The sequence below is a fragment of the Aythya ferina genome (genome assembly GCF_964211825.1).
Source record: "Aythya ferina genome assembly, chromosome: 32".
Lineage (NCBI taxonomy): Eukaryota > Metazoa > Chordata > Aves > Anseriformes > Anatidae > Aythya > Aythya ferina.
Window position 1 is genome coordinate 893,555 of NC_140329.1, and position 25,225 is coordinate 918,779.

At 50.3% G+C, this 25,225-nt stretch overlaps 1 protein-coding gene and 1 long non-coding RNA gene across 2 annotated transcripts in view; one reads left to right on the plus strand and one right to left on the minus strand.

The window, feature by feature from the left end:
- Window positions 1–1,650: 1,650 nt before the first annotated feature.
- LOC311425590 (olfactory receptor 14C36-like) lies at window positions 1,651–2,634 on the minus strand (the record flags this gene model as incomplete). Its single annotated transcript, XM_084501531.1, has 1 exon — window positions 1,651–2,634. One exon carries the CDS (start codon window positions 2,632–2,634, stop codon window positions 1,651–1,653), a length of 984 nt encoding a protein of 327 aa, XP_084357657.1.
- An 11,261-nt stretch (window positions 2,635–13,895) lies between these two features.
- The window catches only part of LOC311425575, a 329,601-nt gene continuing 318,271 nt past the window's right edge, over window positions 13,896–25,225 (plus strand). The window contains exon 1 of the long non-coding RNA XR_014686381.1: window positions 13,896–14,405. This is a non-coding gene — a long non-coding RNA (uncharacterized lncRNA). The remainder of the gene's footprint in view (window positions 14,406–25,225) is intronic.

The window sequence follows — 25,225 nt, forward strand, 5'->3', positions numbered from 1 at the left end:
AACTCTGTTTAGTGCCTTCATTAACCATCTGTACAATGGGACAGTGTGCACCCTCAGGAAATTTGCAAATGATATGGATCTGAGAGCATCAGCTGACACACAAGATGGTTGTGCTGTTCTCTAGAGGAACCATGGCAGGCTGGAGAACCTGGCAGAGAGGAACCACGTGAAATTCAGTGAAATGTTCCAGCAGGAAGTGAAATGTTCCAGCAGGAGGGATACCCAGCACCAAGACATTGCTTGGGGCCAACCAGCTAGAAATCAGATTGGTAGTGAAGGACCTGGGTTTTCTGGTGGTCAACAACATAAACAGGAGCCAGCCATGTGTCATTACATCAAAGAAGGCTTCCAGCACCCTGGACTTCATTATTATGAGCCTTGGCAGCACATTGAGGGAATTGGTCCTACCTCTCTACTCAGCCCTGCTGAGGCCACACCCAGGGTGCAGTGTGTAGATCTGGTCTGCCCTGTGCAAGAAAGACCTGGATGTAGTGCAATGTTTCCAGTAAATGCCAAAAAGATGCTTGAGGCACTGAAGCATCGTCAGATGAGGAGAGGCTGGGAGAGCTGGGAGTGTTCAGCCTGGAGAATGTCTGGGGGGTTCTTGTCCATGTTATGTGAAGACCTGATGAAAGGATATCAGATAAGGCAGCCCGAGTCTTTTTTGTGGTGCTCAGTGACAGGACATGAGGCAATGGGTACCAAATGAAACATCGGTAATTCCACCTGAACAGGAAAGCCTGAAAGTGGGCTGTGGTGCCCATGGGGTGATCCTGCATGGCAGTGCTGGTCTGGGTGGGAAGCAAAGAGAGCCAGGTGGGGGTCCCACCTGTTAATCCCTCTCCCCAAGGCCTATGGATATGGCAGGAGACTGAAGAGATAATGGTGCATTGCCAGTGACTCTAGATGTGACCGCTGGTGGTACTTCACTAACAATGACATGAGTCACTGCCAGTTTCCTTTCCCTGTGCCTGCTGTGCTCCCACCCTCTCCTCTAGGGCTGCATAGTCCTTGTTTACCTGGGAATACTTCAGGTTAGAACTCACTTTATCCACACAGATGCATGGATTCAGTGCTTTCTTTTTTGCCACCACCTTGTCTGATCTCTCACTTTGCTGGAATCTGGTCACCACAGGCTCACACTGTCCATGGAGGTTTTCCTGGGCTCTCCTGGCAGATACAGGTTCTTCTCCTCATCTGCATGTCATATGTATGACAGTCCTCAGTATGTAATACTGTGACCATTAAACATGACCATGAACTATTTGCTTATGAATGCAAAGAGAAACAGTTCCTTCTGGGGAGCAATTCGTTGCTCTTACTTTCGATTAAGAGGCAAACCTTCAGGCAGTGAACAGGGGAAATCAAGTTTTTTACAGAAATGCAATGGGAGAGTACACACTGATAGGCTTCAAGTGAGAAAATACAGGTTAATTCCTTGGTAGCAGTGGAAGGAATACAGATACTGGTGTAGGAGCAGAAGAAGCATAAAGAAAAATAATACTAATAATAATTGATAATTAATAATTAATAATCTATTAATTAATAGAAATATATTAATAATGAGGGGAAAAAAAAAAAAGAAAGAAAAAAAAAAACAACTCAAGGACCAAATGGCAAATACTGGGGAGAGAAGGAGGAACTTTACGACTATTGAAAACAATCCAGAATAACACTTTCCTGATAGCATAATTGGGAACATGTACAGATATGAACAATATATGAAATCACTTTTATAACAGCTCCCTTGAGCTCCTTGTTCCTCAAGCTGTAGATGAGGGGGTTTAGTGCAGGGGGCATCACTGAGTACAGAACTGCCACTACCATATTCAAGGATGGCGAGGAGATGGAGGGGGGCTTCAGATAGGCAAACATGGCTGTGCTGAGAAAAAGAGAGACCACGGCCAAGTGAGGGAGGCACGTGGAAAAGGATTTGTGCCGTCCCTGCACAGAGGGGATCCTCAGCACGACCCTGAAGATCTGCACATAGGACAGTACAATAAAAACAAAACAACCAAACCCAAAAAAGGCACTAACAATGACAAGCACAATTTCCCTGAGGTAGGATTCTGTGCAGGAGAGCTTGAGAATCGAGGGGATTTCACAGAAGAACTGGTCCACAGCATTGCCTTGGCAGAGTGGCAATGAAAATGTATTGGAAGTTTGCAAGACAGCATTGAGAAAGCCACTGCCCCAGGCAGCTGCTGCCATCTGGGCACAAGCTCTGCTGCTCAGGAGGCTTCCGTAGTGCAGGGGCTTGCAGATGGCAATGTAGCGGTCATAGGCCATGACAGTGAGAAGAAAATACTCTGCTGACATCAGAAAGGGGAAAAGGAAGACTTGGGCAGCACATCCTGCATAGGAAATTGCCCTGGTATCATGAAGGGCATTTGCCATGGTTTTGGGGACAGTGGTGGAGATGCAGCCCAGGTCAAGGAGGGCAAGGTTGAGGACGAAGAAGTACATGGGGTTGTGGAGGTGGTGGTCGCAGGCTACGGCGGTGAGGATGAGGCCGTTGCCCAGGAGGGCAGCCAGGTAGATGCCCAGGAAGAGCACGAAGTACAGGAGCTGCAGCTCCCGTGTGTCTGCGAATGGCAGGAGAAGGAACTCGGTGATGGAGCTGCTGTTGGACATCTCATGCCTCTGAGCCTGGAGAGCTTTCAAGATGGAAAAAACAATGACAAGTTAATACTGGCTCCCCAGTCTGAAATCTACTTCATTTCTCCTTGACCCTCTCCCTACCACACTCCCTCACTTTTTCTTCAGCTCATAATATTTTATGAGGTTAAATATGATACTTAAGGATCAGGGACCTCCGCTTACTGGCTCAGGAGGAAGCAGTCTTGTCCTTCTGCAGTGGGTACATCAGAACCTGACAGGGGCTCCAAGTTATATTTTTAGATTTTGTCAGATGAAATCAATGCAGAAGGGCATGTGGGCTGGTGTCCTAACAGGCCTAAAGAATGTGGAGGGATGAAAGGAATTGTAGGATTTTTGTTTTTTCCTACACAACCTCATCATGCCCAAGGAATGTCCTCTGAAGTCAGAAGTCCTGAGGATTTCTGCTGTACTCACAGTGAATGGCTACGAGAGCTGAGAGCCAAAGGGATTCACTCTGGTTGAAAGCAGGGTGAGGGGAGATGGTTGGGCTTGTGCCCAACGGCCCTGATCTTCCAGCTTTTGTTAATGGAGGGCAATCACATTTATGGTACCTTGAAAAGAAGGCAGACACTGCTGAGAACAGAGGCGCTCACTGCCAATCCCTCAATGCGCAGCCTTTCTTAAGGTACCTAAGCAAGGTCTCAGCACCACACCTCTTGCCAAGGACACCTATCACTCATTTCACCAGTCCAGCAGCACGTCCTTGCATGCAGTATATCTTTGCTTCTTCCTGGTGCATTCACATAACACAGAGATACTACAGAAAAGATTTCTATCCTGCAGGGCAGCGCACAACTTGGAAGGATATCCCAGGGAGACAGAAGAGAGTCCTAATGATGATGTCTCATGTAGGGAAAGTCAGCTCATTCCCCAGGCTCACAGAATGCATTGCCTGCTGCTCTCAGCCCCCCTGCACCACAGAGGGAATTGGGCACGTGGCTGGAGAGATGCACCTCTGCTCTGCTGGAACTGTGGCTGCAGAGGACGTGCTTCATGCCCTGGACCCACAGCAGTGACTGCAGGGGCTTTCCTGCGTAGGAGAGGAGGCAAGAGGGCTTGCTCAGAGGAAGGGGGATGCATTGTAGGGAATAATACAGACTTTTCTGATAAGTTCTCCCTCTGAGAACATATCCGCTTTTTTTTTCTTCTCATTCCCTGATCTTATTTCTTCTGCCTGAAGATTTTATAATTGGGGGATGTTTCCATATCCCATTGTCTTTTCCCTTCTGTGTTCAGAGCCCTCATGCCAACCTCTTTGCCCTTCAGAAACCAGCAGTTCCCAGAGCACTGCCTAGGTGCATATCCATCTTTGCAGATAGAAAACAGCCTGTCAGAAAGCCCTGACAGGTACAGCAAAGTTGACCCGGAAGCTGGTCATAAACAAAGGAGAGGCTATAGGCAATTTATAAGCCTTCTTACAAACCCACTGATCACCAAAGGAACAGTTCAGGAATCTTAGAGGTGTGTTGATACTTCACAGTTCCTTTTCCATTTCTTTCTGCAACCTCACCCAATCCTGCAAGTGCTGGAAAGAGAAAAGGAAGCAGAAAATTCCTGACTTGACCATCCTCATGAAAAAATAAAAATAAAAATAAAAATAAAAATAAAAATAAAAACAAAAGGGGAAATACCCTGTGGGTGTGCTGTGGATCCGTGAGCAGGCTGCCCCAGCAGCATGACACTGCCTTGCTGCGGGGGCTCCTTGCACCCGCAGCTTCTCCCTGCAGCGCCCTGGGCAGCTCCCCGGGCAGGCTGAGTGCTGAGCCTGGCAGGCGGCAGAGGCCCTGGCCCGGCACATAGCCCCTGGGGCACAGCACAGACCCTGCTCTGCACCACAGCCCTGGACACCCCTGCCAGCATCCCCAGCTTCACAGCCTGCAGCCAGCCTGTGACAAAGGAGGTCTAAGGGCCTCCATGCTGACCCTGCAGGAGGGAACCCGTGCTTTGGAGCATGTCCTTCTCTGTATTAAGGAAACATGCAGTGTCTCCAGCCTTTTCTGCTCTGGGACAGTTGAGGTCTCAGACACGTGCAGGGTACCCCAGTGCATTGCAATGCACTCAGACTTACCGTGTTAAGGGTTGCAAGCATTGCTTTTCCAGTATACTCTCAGATTTCTAACACTCCATACAGCCTTTAACAACTCTCCCTTCTTTGTCCTCCCAGTGCCAGCTGCAGGCAGTGCCCCCAGCCCTGCTGCGCTGTGCACAGGAGCTGCTCCTGGGCAGAGCTGTCTCTCTGCAACGCTGCCCGCTTGCCACGAGCTCCCCTTGGGCCCAGGAGCCCGGCCCAGCTCAGCAGCAGAGGTCTCCCTTGCTCTGCCCCCCACCAGGCTCCCTGCACATGGCCCTGTGACTGCAGGGGAACCTTCTGGGAAGCAGCCTGAAGGAATCCCTGGGCTTCCCTCCCTCCCCTGGGCACACACACTTCTTCACACCATGCTCATTTCTCCTAACAGAAAAAGATTTTTATAGAACAATCACAACTCCATGAATTAGGCTCTTGTGAGAAGGACATGTCCACATGGTCTCATCCAACACCAGTGAGTTCTGCTTGCTTTTTGTGCCCTGAGACAGGACTCTGCCTGAGTGCAAAACGTTCTGGGTGGGGATAAAGTCAGTGGTACTTTGCAAACTACATCCCTGTAGTCCATGGGACAGTAAGGCCTGCATTGAAATCTTGGTGATGATCAAGAGGTGCTGGTTCCTTATTGTTATAAGTAGCCCCCTTAATTAATTTTCAGAGAGCATTGCATTAATAATAGAAAGGAATTTATTGAGTAAGCAACAGCAAGCAAAACAGCGCTGGGCGGCCGGGGAGTCTCGGCTCCGCCAACGGCACGCACCTCACCCCCGCCAGGGTCCCTTTTTATATCTTGGTAATTCCGGGATTACGCAGCACATCCTGGTATATTCTGCGACTGTGCGCACTGTTGCTAGGGGGTCGTCTCTGTCCCTCTGGTGGTCGTGAAGATGAAGGCCGTAGTCTTCCTCAGCGTTGTGGTTCAACTTCTTTTTTTATTTGGTCATGTTGGCCCAGCGTGAGACAAGAATGCAGGATGTTGATACACTAGTTTAGCAACTTATCAGGAGATGGTTACATAAACTTTGCAGCAGTGTCTTTGAACAAAAGAGGCAACTGAGATGCAGAAGGAGAGAAGGGGAGGGGGTTCTCTTTTTTGTTACATTAAGCAAAAGAATTTTCATAGTGTCTAGCCAAGTATTATACATCTTACTTCAGCAGAAAGCTTTTGCAACTCCTGCTCCTCAAACGGAACTCCTTGTTTTATAATACAAAAGACAATGAACAAACATTTATTGTGTATTACACTTATGATCCCAGGAGAAAGGCACTCTAGGTCTTGCGCAAGGACAGTTGGCATATTACCCAGCCCCTTGCACTGCATTACCTGTGTTCCCACAAGTCAGATGGGTGATGGAACACCTCATTAATATGCTGACATAGTTTGACTTGCAGGAAACAGACTCCATGATCAGTAAGACTGTAAAATAGGTATGTTTATTCAGCACTGGGCAGCACGGGGGGTAGTCCCACCAAAGTCGTGTGCGTGCAACGCGGCAACTTGCCATGGTGTCCTGGTTTCAGTTAGAACAGAGTTAATTTTCTTCCTAGTAGCTGGTAGAATGCTATGTTTTGGCTTAGGATGAGAAGAGTGCTGATAACACCCCGATGTTTTAATTGTTGCAGAGCAGTGCCTATAGTAAGCCAAGGACATCTCAGCTTCTTGCTCTGTCCTGACAACGGGCAGGCTGTGGGTGCAGTAAGAGCTGGGAGGGGACAGATCCAGGACAGGTGACCCAAACTAGCCATAGGGGTATTCCATACCATCTGACGTCATGCTAAACAATATATAGGGGTGGCTAACCGGGGGAGGTGGGCTGGACTGCTCGGGGTTAGGCTGGGCATCGGTCAGCGGGTGGTGAGCAATTGCATTGTGCATCACTTGTTTGTACACATTATTATTAGTAGTACTATTATCATCATTGCATTATTATTAATATTATGATTATCATTATTATTGTTATTATTATTTTTCTGTCTTATTAAACTGTCTTTATCTCAACTCACGGGCTTCTCTTTCCATTTCTCTCCCTCGTCCCAGAGAGGGAGGGGGGAGGGTGAGCGAACGGCTGTGTGGTGTTTAGCTGCTTGCTGGGTTAAACCATGACACATGGTTATATGCAGCAAAGAGTTACATACACATGAAGTTTCACAATGCGCCTATACATACGCATAACCTGTCCCCACATCATATTAAAATTAGTTCAAGAAGTCATTTCCACAAGCCCCTCCCATCTGCACTTGTGCAGTGTCTCCTGGTGGTGGTCGCCAGGGGTTGTGGGGATGAAGGTTGGTGACTCTTCCTCGTCAGCGCTACTTGACCTCTTGTCTTTGCACAGACTCAGTTGCTCCATGGCTCTTGTCCAACCGCAGGACCAGATTCTGCCAGTTTCTTAGGGTAGGCTCACACTTTTATCAAGAGACTAACCTTGGTAAGGGGCCCAAGGCTTCTTGCTTTAGTTAATTTGCACAATGCATAATAGTTAGCAAAGACACTAAGTAGCAACCACTAGTTTAATGCTGTCAGCACTCTATCTATTGTTGATAAGATTCTCCTAATTCCCTCTCTCAATCTATGGCAAGATGTTCAGGGTCATTTTTGGAACAGTACCTGAAACCCCCATCCCTAGGGAGCCTGCACACTATAGCAGAAGCAGCATGAACAGGTGGAGAAATGTGGGGAAATACCACAGTGCTCATTCTGAGGAAGACAAAGAGATAGAGAAACACCCCAGGGAGCCTCACCCAGCTGTGCACAGCCCCCAGGGATGGCCACAGATGTGCAATCACTGGAAACCACTCTGTCATGCAAGAGGCAAGGGGAGCATGCCCACAGAGATGCACCTCTCCTCTTCTGGGGCTTTGGTTGCAGACATGGCAGCTCATGCCCTGGACACCATGACCAGGTTGACATGACCCAGCAGTGTGCACTGGCAGCATAGACACAGGACTACGTGTATCTCTGTGCAGCACAGTCAGGGGTGGTAGTCCGGCCTTCAGCATATGACAGTCCTCCAGAAATGGGAGACTTGGTCAAGCTACAAGAGAGTGCCCAGACTGGTGCAGAAGAGGAGTTCAGGCACCAGACTGGTGCAGAAGAGGAGTTCAGGCACTGTGAGGGGCTGCTGCATCCCAGGTGACTTCGCTCCCATTTTTTGAAAAAAGTCCAGCCCCAGGACAAGCCTCAAAACCAACCCTCCTGGAAGGCCTTGCAACAGCAGAAGCATGTAGGGGCAGGAGGACAGTGGTGACTTCTCCATTGCTCCATTTCCTATATTCCATGGCCTTTGTCACCATTTGGAGATGTTCCTGGTAAATTTGTCAGGATCCTGTGGAAAAGAACTGGGAAGACTGAGGTGACTGTTTCTCTGGACGAGAAGGGAAATATCTCGTCTCTCTCCTGAGCTGTCCTTGCTGCTGACCTCACAGGCCTTCAAATGACACGGGCTGATGTCACAGAGGGGGCACTGCATCACCAGAATATCGTCACTGGAGCAGCAGCAGAGCTGGCACTTCCCTGCAAGGCCTGGTCCCTGCTGGGCACTGCTTGGGTGCTCCCCAGCGCTGCCCTTCTGTGGCCAGGAGTGGGGTCAGCAGGCAGCAAGCTTGCACTGGGCGACCCTCGCTGATGGGTGGAGGAGCAGGGGCACCTTGCAGAGGAGCTGTGGTTGAGGAGCCAGGGCGGGCATCCCTTGTCCTGAGCTGAGGGCCAGCAGCGAGCGAGATGGAGGGCTGCAGAAGTGTGGCCATCAACTCCATCCTAACTTCCCTGTTCCCAGTGCTCCTGCACCTCTCCCCCAAAGGTAAGGGTGTCAGGAGCCCCTTTCCAAGATGTGTCTCAAGAGCTGTCAGCTGTCCAAAGCTGCAATTCCTGGGCTTTGGGGCGAGGCTGGACAAGGCTGTTGGCTGCTGTGAGAGCCCTGCCTGAGTGTCCCTCTGAGCTCAGGGGACAATGTGGCAGCCAGGACTCCTGCGTCCTGATGCTATGGATGCCCTTATCCCTAGGGCATCTCTGGGCATGTCTGCTTGCTATGGGGAACAATCCAGGGCCAGGTTTCCCTGGAAGCTGGTGCCTCATAGATTCTATGGAATCTATGTGGGTGATTCATAGAATCATAGAATCATAAAATCATGGAATGTCCTGGGTTGAAAAGGACCTTAAAGATCATCTACTTTCAACCACCCTGCTCTGGGCAGGTTGGCCAGCCACTAGAGCAGGATGCCCAGAGCTGCATCCAGGTGGCCTTGAATGCCTTCAGGGATGGGGCATCCACAACCACTCTGGACAACATGTTACTGTGCTTCACCATCCTCTGAGTGAAAAAAGGTCTCCTAATTTCTAGTCTAAACCTCCCCTGTCTTACTTTAAAACCATTCCCCCTTGTCCTATCACTACCAACACATGTGAACAGGCCTTCCCACTCCTGTTTACATGCTCCTTTCACGTACTGGAAGGCCACAATGAGGTCTCAGTGAAGCCTTCTTTTCTCCAAGCTAAACAAGCCCAGTTCCATCAACCTTTCTGCATAGGAGAGGTGCTCCAGCCCTCTGATCATCTGCATGGCCCTCCTCTGGATCCGTTCCAAGAGCTCCACATCCTTCTTGTGCTGGGGGCCTATGGCTTGTATGCAGCATTCCAGGTGGGGTCTCACAAGGACAGAGCAGAGGGCGACAATCACCTCCCTCTCCCTCCTGGCCACTCCTTTTTAATGCAGCCCAGGACACAGTTGGCCTTCCAGGCTGCAAGCGCACACTGCTGGCTCATGTGCAGCTTCTCATCCAGCAGGACCCACAAGTCGTTCTCAAGTTCTTCTTTGCCCAGTCTATATAAATACCTGGGATTGCCCCAGCCCAAGAGTAACACCTTGCACTTGGCCTTGTTGAACCTCATTAGCTTCTTATGGGCACAGTACTCCAGTCTGTCCAGGTCCCCCTGGATGGAATCCCTTCCCTCTATTGTATCGACTGCACCACTCAGCTTGGTGTCATCTGCCAACTTGCAGAGGATTCACTGGATTCCAAAACCTATGTCATTGATAAAGATGTTGAAGAGCACCAGCTCCAAGACCGACCCCTGAGGGACACCACTTGTGACCAGCCTCCACCCAGACAAAGAACTGTTGATCACAATCCTTTGGCTGCGACCAGCCAACCAATTCTTGATCCACCTAACAGTCCATCCTTCAAATCCATTCCTCTCCAATTTAGAGAGGTAAATGTGGTGAGGGACGATATCTAAGGCTTTGCTCAAGTCCAGGTAGATGATATCCATCGCCCTTCCTTTGTCCACCAATGCCATCACTCCATAATAGAAGGCCACCAGTTTGGTGAGGCAAGATCTGCCTTTGGTGAAGCCATGTTTCCTGTCTCAGATCACCTCTGTATGTCATGCATGCCTTAAGATGTGTTCCAGGAGGGACTGCTCCGTGATCATATCAGGCACAGAGGTGAGGCTCACCAGCCTGTAGTTCCCCAGCTCTTCTGTTCTCCCTTTCTTAAAAATGGGAGTCATGTTTCCCTTTTTCCAGTCACTGGAGGCTTCACCCAACAGCCGTGATTTATCAGATATGATGGAGAGGGGCTCAGCAATCACATCAGCCACCTCTCTCAGCACCCTGGGATGTATACCCTCTGGCCCCATGGACTTGTACACATCCAATTTCATTAGGCAGTCCCGGACTTGTTCCACTTTCACAGTGGGACAGAATCTGCTCCTCTCACCCTCTCCTCAAGGTTCAGGGTCCTGACAGACACAGGAAACTTGACCATGAGTGAAGACTGAAGCAAAGCACTTACTGAGTACCTGAGCTTTTTCCATGTCTGAGGAAGCCAGTTCTCCCATCTTGTTTATCAGAGAGGGAACACTCTCCTTGGGCCTATGTATCTGTAGAACCCCTTCTTGTTATTCTTCATGTCCCTTGCCAAGTTCAGCTCCATCCTTGGCTTTCCTGCTCCCGTCTCCACACATCCGGATGACACCCCTGTATTCCTCCCAGGCTATACAACCCTACTTCCGCTTCTATACATTTTCCTATTTTTCCCTCAATTTAAGCAGCAGGTCCTTGCTCAGCCATGCCGGTCGCCCACCTCCTCTGCTCAAAGTGTCCTTCACTCTGCTCACAGTGTTTGTCTTAGTTCATGGATGAACTGGATTAGATCTGCTTGAGTCTTCTGAGTCTCAGTCCAAGGCCTATTGCCTGCTGCACCTACAGCACAGTAACTATTACTTTCCCTTACTGTGCAGATTGACCTGATGAGTCTGGTCATATTAATCCCTTTTAATTCCCCTAGTTAGAAGGGGACATATTCCTAGACTGAGGCAAGCTGCTGAGTTCTGCCACAGCCACTCAAAGTCACCTGCTCTTGAGTCTTTCCACCTGAGTTTATCACACGTGACTCAACACGAGTATCTTCAGGTTTCAATGGCCATTTCAAGTGCAGTGAACTCCAGCAATCCACTGGCAAGTCTTCCAGAATGTGTGGTGCCAGACTCAGGAATCTCTTGATAACCTATGGTCTTCTCCATGCCACAGTCGAGTTCCAAGAATGCAGTGGCTGCCTTCCAATGATTGTGACTAATGTTAGACTCAGAGAACCATAGAACCATAGAGCCATGTAGATTGGAAAAGACCTCTCAAATCATCAAGTCCGTTAACCGCATGATGGCACTCAATCTTCACCATATCCTTCCCTGGCACCAAAGTCAGACAGACAGGCCTGTAGTTCCCTGGGTCCTCCTTCTGGCCTTTCCTGTAGATGGGCATCACATTTGCTAGGGGAGAGTTGACTGGGACCTCCTCTGACAGCCAGGACTGCTGATAAATGTTGGAAAGTTACTTGGTAAGTACTTCTGCCATCTCTTTCAATATGCTTGGGTGGATCCCATCTGGCCCCATTGTGTATGTGTAAGTGGAGTAGAAAGTTGCTAAGCATCTCCCCTTGGATTAGGAGGGCTTCATTCTGCTCCTCAACCCTGTCTACTAGCTCCAGGGGCTTGACACCCAGAGAACAAGTGGACTTCCTCCTAAAGACTGAGGCAAAGAAGGCATTAAGCACCTCTGCCTTTTCATCATCTCTTCTCAACTGTGTTTCCCCCCGCATATTATTAAGGATGGAGATTCTCCTTAGTCCTCCTTTTGTTGCTAAGGCATTTATAAAATCATTTTTCATTCTCCTTTATGGCAGTAGCCAGACTGAGTTCCAGCTGGGCTTTGGCTCATCTAATTTTCTCCCTGCACAACCTAACAACATCTTTGTAGTTAATCCTCCTGAGTGTCCTGTTCCTTCTTCCAAAGGTTATAAACTCTCTTTTTCTTACTGAGTGTCAGCCAAAGCTCTCTGTTCAGCCAGACCAATCTCCTCTGCTGGCTCATCTTTCATCACATGGGGATGACCTTTTCCTGTGCCTTTAGGATTTCGTTCTTGAAGTGTGTCCAGCCTTCCTGGACTCCTTTGCCCTTCTGGACTGCCTCCCGAGGGACTCTGCCAATCAGTCTCCTTAACAAGCCAAATTCAACCCTCCAGAAATACAGGGAGGCAATACTGCTAACCCTGCTCCTTACCTCTCCAAGAATCAAAAACTCTATTAATTTGTGATTGCTATGCCCAAGATTTGCCTTCCAACCTTCACATCCCTCCCAAGTCCTTCTCTGTTCACAAGCAAAAGTTCCAGCAGGGCACCTTCCCTGGTTGCCTCACTGACCAGCTGCATAAGGAAGTTATTTTCCACCCACTCCAGAGACCTCCTAGACTGTTTCCTCTCTGCTGTGTTGTCTTTCCAGCAGACATCTGGGAAGTTGAAGTCCCCCACCAGACTGTATATTCAGTAACCCAGTCAGTGTCAGCCAGTGTGTGAGTGGCTCTAGGACAAGGATTCACTCCAGATATTGCAGGCTTTCATTCAATAACCTGCCATGCTCTAGGACAGAAGTCACCGAGCACAAGCTAAAATATCAAAGCTCTTTTGTATTTCTATAGAGCATTCCCATACTCCAAATTCACCTCTAGAAGAGTCCAAAACCCTCCAGGCACTCATGATTGACATAAGCTATAGCAGAATTATTGCAGCCTGTTGCAAGGAGTCCTGGAAGTGCTTTTCCCTGATGACCAGCTCTGGTGAAGGCCTTGGGTTGCTTGGCTTGGAATGAATGACAGTGGATATTGGAAAGCAAGAGAACCAAGACTTTGCACAAGTTTGAGCCCCAAGGCTGCATGCCACTCACAGAGGTTGCCCAGGTGACATGTGGCCATGATAGCTTCTGCTGAGAGGCAAAACCCCTCTCTCAATGGAAGGGACAAGCAAGAAAGCCTTCATCCCTTTTGGCTGATCTCACAGTAATACCAAGGCTCAAGGCTGCCAGGCTGTCACCATGACTATAGCAGTGTACCACTCTGTTAAGCAACAAGCAGCATTTTAGGAGAACTCAGACCTGTTACTTACACTGCAAGTAAGTGGCCACTTTTCTGACTTTGTCAGGATTCTCATGCATTTGACAGCACAAAGAAAAGGTGGTGCCTCCTTCCTAGCGAGGAATAACACCAAGCATCAGTACAGGCTGAGTAGAGGGGTGGATCACCTCCCTTGGCCTCCTGGCAACACTCTTTGGAATGCACCCAAGGATCCCGTTGGCCTTCTTGGCCAAAAGGGCACACTGCTGACTTGTGCTCAGCATGATGTCCCCTAGGACTCCCAGCTCTTTCTCTGCAGAGCTACTCTCCTGCAGGTCATTCCCAGCCTGTACTGGTGCTGGGGGTTATTCCTCCCTAGGAAGGAGACAGGACCCTGCACTTGCCCTTGTTGAACTTCATGGGGTTTCTCTCAACCTATCTCTCCAGCCTGTCAGGGTCCCTCTGAATGGCAGCACAGCCCTCTGGGGTATCAGCCACTCCTCCCAGCTTTGTGTCATCAGAAAAGTTGCTGAGGGTGCACTCCGTTACATCATCCACTTCACTGATGAATAAGTTGAACCACTGTAGTGGGTTTACGTGGCAAGGTTTTGGTAGCAGGGAGCCATAGGGGTGGTTTCTGTGAGAAAGATCTAGAAGCTGCCCCATGTTTGGGAAGGGCCCCATTGTTTTCCAGATCTGAGCCAATAAGCGATGTTGTTTGCGCCTCTGTGAGAATATATTTAAGACAGGGAAAAAACGCTGCGCCACACAGCAGCCGGGAGAGTCAAGGGAGTGGGAGAACAGCCTTGCACCAAGGTCAGTGTAGAAGGAGGGGGAGAGGTGCTCCAGGCGCCGGAGCAGAAGTCCCCTGCGGCCTGTGGTGAGGACCATGGTGAAGCAGGATGTCCCCCTGCAGCCCATGGAGTACCACGGTGGAGCAGGGTTCCATGCTGCAGCCCGTGGAGGAGACCACGGTGGAGCAGGTGGCCCTGCACTGACAGAGGCTGCCGCCTGTGGAAGACCCCTGCCGGAGCAGATTCCGGGCCGGACCTGTAGCCCGTGGAGAGGAGCCCACGCAGGAGCAGGTGACCCGGCAGGAGCTGCTGCCCGTAGGGGAGCCAGGTTGGAGCAGTTTTCTCCTGAGGGATGGACCCCGTGGTACGGACCCATATCTGGAGCAGTTCTGAAAGAGCTGCTGCCTGTGGGAAGCCCACGCCGGATCAGTTCATCAAGGACTGCATCCCGTGGGTGGGACCCCACAGCACAGGGGACGAGAGTGACCGAGAAGGAGCGGCAGAGAAGAAGTGCTGTAGACTGACCATAACCCCCATTCCCCGTTCCCCTGCGCCGCTCGGGGGGAGGAGGTGGAAGAGGGTGGATGGGGGGGGAAGGTGCTTTTGGTTTTTTTTTTCCTTTGTTTCCTCACTTCTCTCGCTTGTTAGTTGTAGGCAATAAATCTTACTATCTCCTTATGCCGAGTCTGTTTTGCCCGTTACAATAATTATTGCGTGATTTTCTCGTCCTTATCTCAATCCTTGAGCCCTTTTCACATATTTTCTCCCCATTCCTCTTTGAGGAGGGGGAGTGAGAGAGCGGCTGTGGTGGAGCTCGGCTGCCCACTCGAGCGGAACCACGACAAGCAGAAAACTAATTGAGTGTAACAATCACATCTTCTCTGAGAATTAGTTTGTCATGGACATGTCCAAATGGCCTCATCCAACACGAGCAAGGTCTGTCTGCCTTTTATGCCCTGACACAAGACTCTGCCTGGGTATAAGAGGTGCTGGGTGGGAATAAAATCACTGGTGCTTTGCAAACTACATCCCTATAGTGCATGGGACAGTAGGGCTTTCATTGAAGAAATCTTGGTTGTGACCAGGATGTTCTGGTTCATTATGATCCCAGAAGAAAGGCACAAGGCACTCTACATCTTGTGCAAGGATAGTTGGCACATTGCACACCCCCTTGCACTGCATTGACTGTGGCCCCACAAGTCAGATGGGTGAGGGAACACCTCATTGCTGTGCTGACACATCTGTGGCAGGATGTTCAGGGTCATTTTTGGAACTGTGCCTGAATCCCGCATCCCTAGGGAGCCTGAACACTATAGCAGGAACAGGATGAACAGGTGGAGAAATGTGGGGAAATACCACAGTGCTCATTCTGAGGAAGACAAAGAGTCAGAGAAAACCCCCAGAGCGCCTCACCCAGCTGTGCAGAGCCCCCAGGGATGGGCACAGCTTTCCAGTCACTGGCAACCCCTCTGTCATGCAAGAGGAAAGGGAATCATGCCCACAGAGATGCACCTCTCCTCTTCTGGGGCTTTGGTTGCAGACATGGCAGCTCATGCCCTGGACACCATGACCAGGTTGACATGACCCAGCAGTGCGCACTGGCAGCATAGACACAGGACCACGTGTATCTCTGTGCAGCACAGTCAGGGGTGGTAGTCTGGCCTTCAGGATAGCACAGGCCTCCAGAAATGGGAGACTTGGTCAAGCTACAAGAGAGATCCCAGACTGGTGCAGAAGAGGTGTTCAGGCACTGTGAGGGGCTGCTGCATCCCAGGTGCCTTGGCTCCCATTGTTTGAAAAAAGCCCAGCCCCAGGACAAGCTTGACACCCAACTCTCCTGGAAGGGCTCCCAGCAGCAGAGGCGTGTTGTGGCAGGGGGACACTGGAGACTTTTCCATTGCTCCATTTCCTATATTCCATGGCCTTTGTCACCATTTGGAGATGTTCCTGGTAAATTTGTCAGGATCCTGTGGAAAAGAACTGGGAAGAAAGGAAGTGACAATTTCTCCACACAAGGGAAATCTGTCGTCTCTCTCTTGAGCTGTGCCATCTCCATGCTGCTGACCTCACAGGCCTTCAAATGACACGGGCTGATGTCACACTGCATCACCAGGATATCGTCACTGGAGCAGCGGCAGTGCCGGCACTTCCCTGCAAGGCCTGGTCCCTGCTGGGCACTGCTTGGGTGCTCCCCAGCGCTGCCCTTCTGTGGCCAGGAGTGGGGTCAGCAGGCAGCAAGCTTGCACTGGGCGACCCTTGCTGATGGGCGGAGGAGCAGGGGCACCTTGCAGAGGAGCTGTGGTTGAGGAGCCAGGGCAGGCATCCCTGGTCCTGAGCTGAGGGCCAGCAGCGAGCGAGATGGAGGGCTGCTGGAGGGTGACCATCACCTCTGACATGACTTCCCTGTTCCCAGTGTTCCTGCATCTCTCCCCCAAAGGTAAGGGTGTCAGCAGCCCCTTCCCAAGATGTGTCACAAGGGCTGTCAGCTGTCCAAAGCTTTGCGGGGGGCTGGAAATGACTGGTGTCTGCTGCAAGAGCCTTGCATGAGTGTTCCTCTGGGCTCATGGGAGTATGTGGTAGCCAGGACTCCTGGGTCCTGATGCTAGGGGTGCCCTAAGCCCCAGGGCTCCTCTGGGCATGGCTCAGCCTCCTCGTGATGGGGACAATCCAGGGCCAGGTTTCCCTGGGAGCTGCTGCCTCTTTGGGATCTGGCTCTGGGAGGAAAGACGACTGGTGTCCCAGAGACTGGTGTGGCCTGCAGCTTCACAGGCCTCTCAGGAATGTGCCAGAAATGCCTGTGTTGGAAATCAAGCCTTCCCCTTTTACTGATCTCCTTCAGGGGAACCAGCCCCTCCTGTGCCACCAGGCTGGCAGAGCATGTTCTGGCTGCTGAGATTTTATCCCTGGATGGCCACAGCCCTGGTGCTGGACCCTTTCAATCTCCCTACTGTGGTGGTTTTACACAGGTACACAGGAGAACTCGATGGCCACCGCTCTTTTACTTCCCAACCTACAAGGAAAAGGGGGAAAAATATGATGAAAATAGCTCAAGGCTTGAGGTAGAACAGGACACCCACCAAATATCTGCATGGGTACCAATTATCATCACAGATAAGACAGACCTAGCATAGGCAGATAAATATATTTTATTGCCTATCAGTGGCGGACTACAACTTTGAGGAACTACAAGCAAACTAAACTGACATATCCTGGAAGCACAACACAGCCCAGACCCTGACATATCTTGGAAGCACAACACAGCCCAGAGAAAGCAGTCTAGGAGGTTTCTGGAGAGCGCGGAAGATAGCTTCCTGACGCAGCTGGTTAGTGAACCTACCAGGTGTGGCGCCCCGCTAGACCTTCTCTTCACAAACAGAGAAGGACTGGTAGAGGATGTTATTGTCGGGAGCTGTCTTGGGCAGAGTGACCACAAAATGGTGGAGTTCTCTATTCTTGGCAAGGCCAGGAAGGGGACCAGTAAAACCGCTGTATTGGACTTTCGGAGGGCTGACTTTGAGCTGCTCAGGACACTACTTGGTAGAGTCCCTTGGGAGGCGGTTCTGAAGGGCAGAGGAGCCCAGGAAGGCTGGGCACTCTTCAAGAGGGAAATCGTAATGGCGCAGGAACGGTCTGTCCCCACGTGCCCAAAGACGAGCTGGCGGGGAAGAAGACCAGCCTGGCTCAACAGAGAATTGTGGCTTGAGCTTAGGAGAAAAAAGAGGGTTTATAAGCTTTGGGAAAGAGGGTGGGCCACTAGGGAGGACTATAAGGATTTAGCGAGGCTGTGCAGGGACAAAATTAGAAAGGCCAAAGCTCATCTGGAGCTCAATCTGGCCAGTGCCGTTAAAGAGAACAAAAAATATTTTTATAAATACATCAACACAAAAAGGAGGACTAAGGTGAATCTCCATCCTTTACTGGATGCAGGGGGAAACTTAGTTACAAGAGACGAGGAAAAGGTGGAGGTGCTTAATGCCTTCTTCGCCTCAGTCTTTAGCGGCAATACCGGTTGTTCTCTGGATACCCAGTACCCTGAGCTTGTGGAAGGGGATGGGGAGCAGGATGTGGCCCTCACTATCCACGAAGAAATGGTTGGTGACCTGCTACGGCACTTGGATGTGCACAAGTCGATAGGGCCGGATGGGATCCACCCAAGGGTACTGAGAGAACTGGCGGAGGAGCTGGCCAAGCCACTTACCATCATTTATCAACAGTCCTGGCTATTGGGGGAGGTCCCAGTGGACTGGTGGCTAGCAAAAGTGAAGCCCATCTACAAGAAGGGCCAGAGGACTGACCCGGGAAACTACAGACCTGTCAGTTTGACCTCAGTGCCAGGGAAGCTCATGGAGCAGCTCCTCTTGAGAGTCATCACGCGGCACTTGCAGGGCAAGCAGGCGATCAGGCCCAGTCAGCATGGGTTTATGAAAGACAGGTCCTGCTTGACGAACCTGATCTCCTTCTATGACAAAGTGACGCACTGGGTGGATGAGGGAAATGCTTTTGACATCGTTTCCCACAGCATTCTCCTCAAGAAACTGACTGCTCTTGGCTTGGACTGGCGCACGCTTCATTGGGTTAGAAACTGGCTGGATAGCCGGGCCCAAAGAGTCGTGGTGAATGGAGTCAAGTCCAGTTGGAGGCCAGTCACTAGTGGCGTTCCCCAGGGCTCGGTGCTGGGGCCAGTCCTCTTTAATATCTTCATCGATGATCTGGACGAGGGCATTGAGTGCACCCTCAGTAAGTTTGCAGGCGACACCAAGTTAGGTGTGTGTGTCGATCTGCTTGAGGGTAGGAAAGCTCTGCAGGATGATCTGGATAGGCTGCACTGATGGGCTGAGGTCAACTGCATGAAGTTCAACAAGGCCAAGTGCCGGGTCCTGCACCTGGGGTGCAATAACCCCAAGCAGAGCTACAGGCTGGGAGATGAGTGGTTGGAGAGCTGCCAGGCAGAGAATGACCTGGGAGTGATGGTTGATAGTCTGCTGAATATGAGCCAGCAGTGTGCTCAGGTGGCCAAGAAGGCCAACGGCATCCTGGCTTGCATAAGAAGCCGTGTGACCAGCAGGGCTAGGGAGGTGATCGTCCCCCTGTACTCGTCTCTGGTGTGGCCGCACCTCGAGTACTGTGTTCAGTTTTGGGCCCCTCGCTACAAGAAGGACATCGAGGTGCTTGAGCGGGTCCAGAGAAGGGCAACGAAGCTGGTGAGGGGCCTGGAGAACAAGTCCTACGAGGAGCGGCTGAGGGAGCTGGGCTTGTTCAGCCTGGAGAAAAGGAGGCTCAGGGGCGACCTTATTGCTCCCTACAGGTACCTCAAAGGAGGCTGTAGCAAGGTGGGGGTTGGTCTGTTCTCCCACATGCCTGGTGACAGGACGAGGGGGAACGGGCTTAAGTTGCGCCAAGGGAGTTTTAGGTTGGATGTTAGGAAGAACTTCTTTACCGAAAGGGTTGTTAGACATTGGAACAGGCTGCCCAGGGAAGTGGTGGAGTCACCATCCCTTGAAGTCTTTAAAAGATGTTTAGATGTGGAGCTTAGGGATATGGTTTAGTGGGGACTGTTAGTGTTAGGTCAGAGGTTTTACTCGATGATTTTGAGGTCTCTTCCAACCTAGAAATTCTGTGATTCTGTGATTTAGTGATTCTGTGATTCTGTGATTCTGTGTAAAACCACCATTCCCCCCATCCTGCCTCTTGTAACTCTGTCTTTTGGGTGGAACAGGAGAATTGGGAATTGCTGTCAGTCCATGACATTGTTTCCACTGCTCCTTGATGGTCAATCTCTGCCCTCCTGTGGGATGCCCTTCTTCCCAAATGAATCCTACGTGGGGCCATAAAGGGCTCAGATAATGACAGATATGACCGGATCATGTTAAAATAAAGTTGTTATAAGCAGTATATCAGCTTCATAGTTGTTGACCACAATGTTCATTTTTTGTTGGTGTAGTAGTCGTGTTTGGTCTCAGAACTGTGTTGGGTAGCACATTACATATTGTGTGTGTTCCCTGTTGTGCTGTTTATCCTTTGTGGGGGCTGGTTTATGGTTATTAGTTTACTCTACGGCCTAACACTGCCTTATGTTGTGATAAAATTACTGGTCATGAGACAAATCTAGTTGTTATACTCAGCATTGCTGTCACCTCCATGCCTGAGGAACTTTCTCTCAGAAACTATTTATAATTAACAGTCTTTACTTTTCTCCTCCGGGAGCCAATCTATGGAAATGATGGGGGAGGGGGGGACACTTCTTCTCCCCACAGCTAGTTACAATAGCTCTTCAAAACTTGGAATCCTTGGAATGTTCAAACCAGCCTGTACCTATTGTTATGTGTCCTGAATGTGTTTCAGGTTTTGTTTATGATTAGAGTAAACTATTTCAGAATGCCACACAATGATCTGCCCTGAGGCAGGATAATTATGAGGGGCAGGGTGTGTGGGAGGATATGGGCAGGCACCTAGAACTGTGGGCACCTCCAATGCTTTCTAACTTCACCCCTGAAGAAGTGCAGAATCATAAAAATAAATAAATAAATAAATAAATAAATAAATAAATAAATAAATAAATAAAAAGGCAGAATGCTTGAAAAAGGAGTGTCATCACCCTGGCGATTCCAAAGAGGGAGAAATCACTGCAATGTGCTGGTGCTTGGCCTATGCTTACTGAGTTGCAATCTACACAACTCCAATCCCTGCGACTGGGTCAGAGAAGCAACCTGTGCCTCTATCACTCATGCATACATATGAGAAGAAACAGGAGAGACAAAATCAGCTTGTTTAGCTAGGAAAGAAGCTCCTACTCATACAGGGAAGGAGGAAGAAGAAGACGAGGCATGCTCCTCCCAAGTAAAGCCATCACAGGAAAAGGTGGATGAAGACAGAGATAACATAAAAGGAGCAGTAAGCTCCTGATCACCATTCCTTGGGGAGCTGTTAGATGTGTGATTAGATTTCAGCCATTATCTAGGCCAGCACCTTGTCACCTGGCTGCTCCGATACTGGGATAACAGGGCTGGTAGCCTGGAATTAGAGGGCAGGAAAGCCAAGCAGCTGGGATCCCTCTCCAGGGAAGGGGGCATTGACAAAGCAATTGGAAAGGGGGCACAAATCCTCCCTCTCTTGAGGTAACTCCTGTCAGGTGTAAAGGAAAGGTATCCCTTCAAGGAAGATGTTGTATGTCACCCAGGCAAATGGACCACCACATCTGATGGAATTGGCCATGCTGGAGGTGATTTATGGTGATTTATGCACATTCAACTGTTTTCTACCTTGCCCGGTCCTTCACAGGATCCTTCAGTTGTGGGGTTGCTGAGGGTCGAAGTGCCAGTAGCTACCCAAATGGTGCACCAGTGGCAATATGGCACCACCCAAGATTCCCTGATTCCCATATATATGCTGATTCATCAACTGGAGAGCCAAGGACTGATCAGCAAAATTTGTTCACCCTTTAATAATCCCATCGGGTCAGTGCAAATATGTAATGGAGATCTGAGACTAACGGTGGAGTATTGTGTCTAGAATGAAGTCACACCAAATTCAATAGATCGTCTATAGTCTTCTCTCCTTATAGTCTTAGCTCTAAGAGCAGTTAAATCATAGAATCATAGAATCATAGAATATCCTGAGTTGGAAGGGACCCTTAAGGATCATCAAGTCCAACTCTTGACACCGCAAAGGTCTACCCAAAAGTTCAGACCATGTGCCTAAGTGCACAGTCCAATCTCTTCTTAAATTCAGACAGGCTCGGTGCAGTGACCACTTCCCTGGGGAGCCTGTTCCAGTGTGCAACCACCCTCTCTGTGAAGAACCCCCTCCTGACGTCAAGCCTAAATTTCCCCTGCCTCAGCTTAACCCCGTTCCCGCGGGTCCTGTCACTGGTGTTAATGGAGAAAAGGTCTCCTGCCTCTCGACACCCCCTTACAAGGAAGTTTTAGACTGTGATGAGGTCTCCCCTCAGCCTCCTCTTCTCCAGGCTGCACAGGCCCAGTGACCTCAGCCGTTCCTCGTACGTCTTCCCCTCCAGGCCTTTCACCATCTTCGTAGCCCTCCTCTGGACACTCTCCAACAGTTTCATGTCCTTTTTATACTGTGGTGCCCAGAACTGCACACAGTACTCGAGGTGAGGCCGCACCAGCGCAGAGTAGAGCGGGACATGAATGAAATGATCTCTTACAGCACCTGAATGCTGCTGTCTGATCCCTTCCTGGGATCATAAGGAGCCAGTACCTCCAGGCCAAAACACTCTCCCTGTACGCTTGGATGCAGGCCCCTAGGTCCCATGGACTGTTAAGGTTGTAGTTTGCAAAGTAACCACTGATTTTATCCCCACCCACCACCTGTTGTACCCCTGCAGAGTCCTGCCTCAAGGCACAAAGGGCAGGGAGACCTTGCTGGTGAGAGCTGAGGCCCTGTGGAGATGTCCGAGACACAACAGCCATTACAGCCAAGGGTCCTGTAGAACAGAAAGGAAAAAGAGAACATTTAAAAGAGAACAGAATAGGTTTAGCTCTCCCTGTGACACATGACTCCTTTTGCTCTGCTGACAGCCTCTGCAGGCTGCCCTGCATATAAGGAGTAGGGACAGGTTCAGTTGTCCTCCATGTGGCATCTGCTGCCATTTCAGTTGGCCTGAGGAATGCCCCATCAGACCAGAGGATCAACCTCAAATTTCACCAGGTATTTCCATCTGAACAGCTCCTGCCTGTCCTCCATCTCCACTAAGGAGCTACTGTGGCTCAGTAATTCACATTACAGTGCCTATGTTGTGCACACCTGAACTGAGGCCTGAGGAATCCCAGCTCCTGTGGGTCTGTGGCAGATATGGGAGGGAGCTGAGATCCCTTTCCAGCCCCAGGAATAACAACCAGCATGAGATGCCTTGACTGACTCTGCTGAATTCCTTCCTTAAGTGGGGATAAAGGAGATCAGTCCCTGACCATGATTTCATGTCCAAACTGATACTGGGTGTACTGGGTCTGGCTGGAATGTTAACCTTCCCGGCAGCAGACCTTACAGTGCCGTACTCTGTACTTGTAGCTGGAACAGCAGTGTTATCACACCAGTGTTGTGTCTACTGCTGAGCAGCAGTGGCACAGCACTGGGCCTTTCTCTAACCCTCCTAGGGGGTGGGCAAAAAGTGAGGAGAGAAACATCACTAGGGCAGCTGACCTAAACCAATCAAAGGGATATTCCATACCATGTGGTGTCACACTCAGCAATAAAAGGTGGAAACAGGAAGAAGAGGGGAGGGGTGGGCTCTCGTTGAGAAGACGTCGGTCCTCCTCTCGAACACCGGCTGCGTGCGTTGAGGCCTTGCTTCAAGGACGTGGTCAATCATCGCTCATTTGTGGGAAGTAGAGAGTAATTTCTTTCCTCTGCACTTCCATATAGCTTTCATTTATTTTGTTTGTTTGTTTTCCTCCCTTTTTCCCCTTTTCCCTTTTACTTCCCCTTAGTTAAATTGTTTAGTTCATGGTAGTCTTTATTTAATTATTATAATTATTTCCCTTTAATTAAATTATCCTTATCTCAACCCGTGAGTTGTTCTTTGCTTTACTTCTCCCCCTCCTCATCTAAAGGAGGGGGCGTGAGAGAGCGGTTGTGGGGTTTAGCTGTCCAGCACGATAAAACCACCACACTGGGACAAGAAGCTGTGATTGTTACACTTAATCGGTGTTCTCTAAGGAGAAATGACCCTGGTGTGAAGAAGTGTGTGTGCCAGGTGAGGGCTGGAGCCCCAGGGATTCCTTCAGGCTGTTTGCCAGCAGGTTCCTCTGCAGCCCCAGGGCCATGTGCAGGGACCCTGGTGGGGGACAGAGCAAGGGAGGCCTTGGGCTGGGCCTCTGCTGCTGAGCTGGGCCGGGCTCCTGGGCCCAAGGGGAGCTCGTGGCAAGCGGGCAGCGCTGCAGAGAGACAGCTCTGCCCAGGAGCAGCTCCTGTGCACAGCGCAGCAGGGCTGGGGGCACTGCCTGTGGCTGGCACTGGGAGGGGAGAGAAGGGAGATAGAGGTTATGGGCTGCGTGAATTGGGGGATACTGAAAGCTCGATGGGGAATCAATCCTTGCAGCACATTACGGGGTAAGCCTGTGGCAGAAGGAAAGAGTCTGTTTCAAAAGGAACTTCACTCTCATCTTTCCTTAGCCTCTGCTTTCAGCTTTCTCTTTTTGGCTCAGTGGAAATAGAAATATGATGTTATTCCTAAAAATAGGAACACTTGTAAGGCATCCTAAGGAGGTTACAAGAACCCCCAGCAAGTCCCTCTCCTGCACCTCAGCCCATAGAAAGCTCCACCATCTCACATGCAGTGTCTGTGTGAGCTAGGCTCTAGGATGTGCCCCCAGTGAGCTGCCCCTGGGCAGAGCCCTGCTGCCAGGAGGTTTCTGCAGGGCAGAGCTGAGCACCCAGAGGGTGGGATGGGGGCTGTGAGCTGCAGGCAGGAGGCGTGGGGACAGAGACCCAGCTGCAGGCAGGGACAGCTGCAGGCAGCAAAGCCACGGGCAGGGAGTGAGAGGGAGCTGCTCCCAGTATCTCCATGGCAGAGGCGATTTGGGCACCTCCCTGCCATCCGTGCATTGCTGATGCCTTCCACAGTACAGCCCCTTGGACTCTTCCCTTCCCCCAGCATAGACGTCTAGACATACTAGCATGGGAACTTGTTCATGAGTCGCCTTTGGAGTCAGCGATGTAGAGGATAATTCAGGTGCAGCTCAGACACAGAGCCTGCATGTTCTGCCATAGAGATATGTTAATGGAGGAAAAGCATCCATGTCCCTTCCTGACGTGTAGGGTTGTGGAAATGCTGTGTGTGGGGCTGTGAATGAGCTGTCTCTGTGTTCAGGTCACCACGTGTTTAGGACATTCCACTCTTTTCCTGCAAGGGTTCTGCTGGGCTGCAGGCTGTCCTCCACTAGGGCACAGCTCTGCCATAGCAGCTCTGTGCTATCCATGGAGAAGACATGTGAGAGATAAGGGCATGGAAATGCTACTGGACATCTCGACTAGGTCAGCTGCAATGATCTCTCTGTCTTATGCTACGTGGGGAGAAGTGAGACGATCCCCAGGAGCTGAGAAGATTGGAGATCTGCACATTGAAATTGGATTATTTTGACCTCAGCACACTCTTCTGAGGTTTGTACAAGAAATCGAGTTTCCCTCACAGAGTTTGGCATAATATCTTGCTGTATTTTCCTCCTCAGACAGGTCTCCATGCTCAAAGGACTCAAATGTCCAACAGAAACTCCATCACCGAGTTCCTCCTGCTGGCATTCGCAGACACGTGCGAGCTTCAGCTTCTGCACTTCACGCTCTTCCT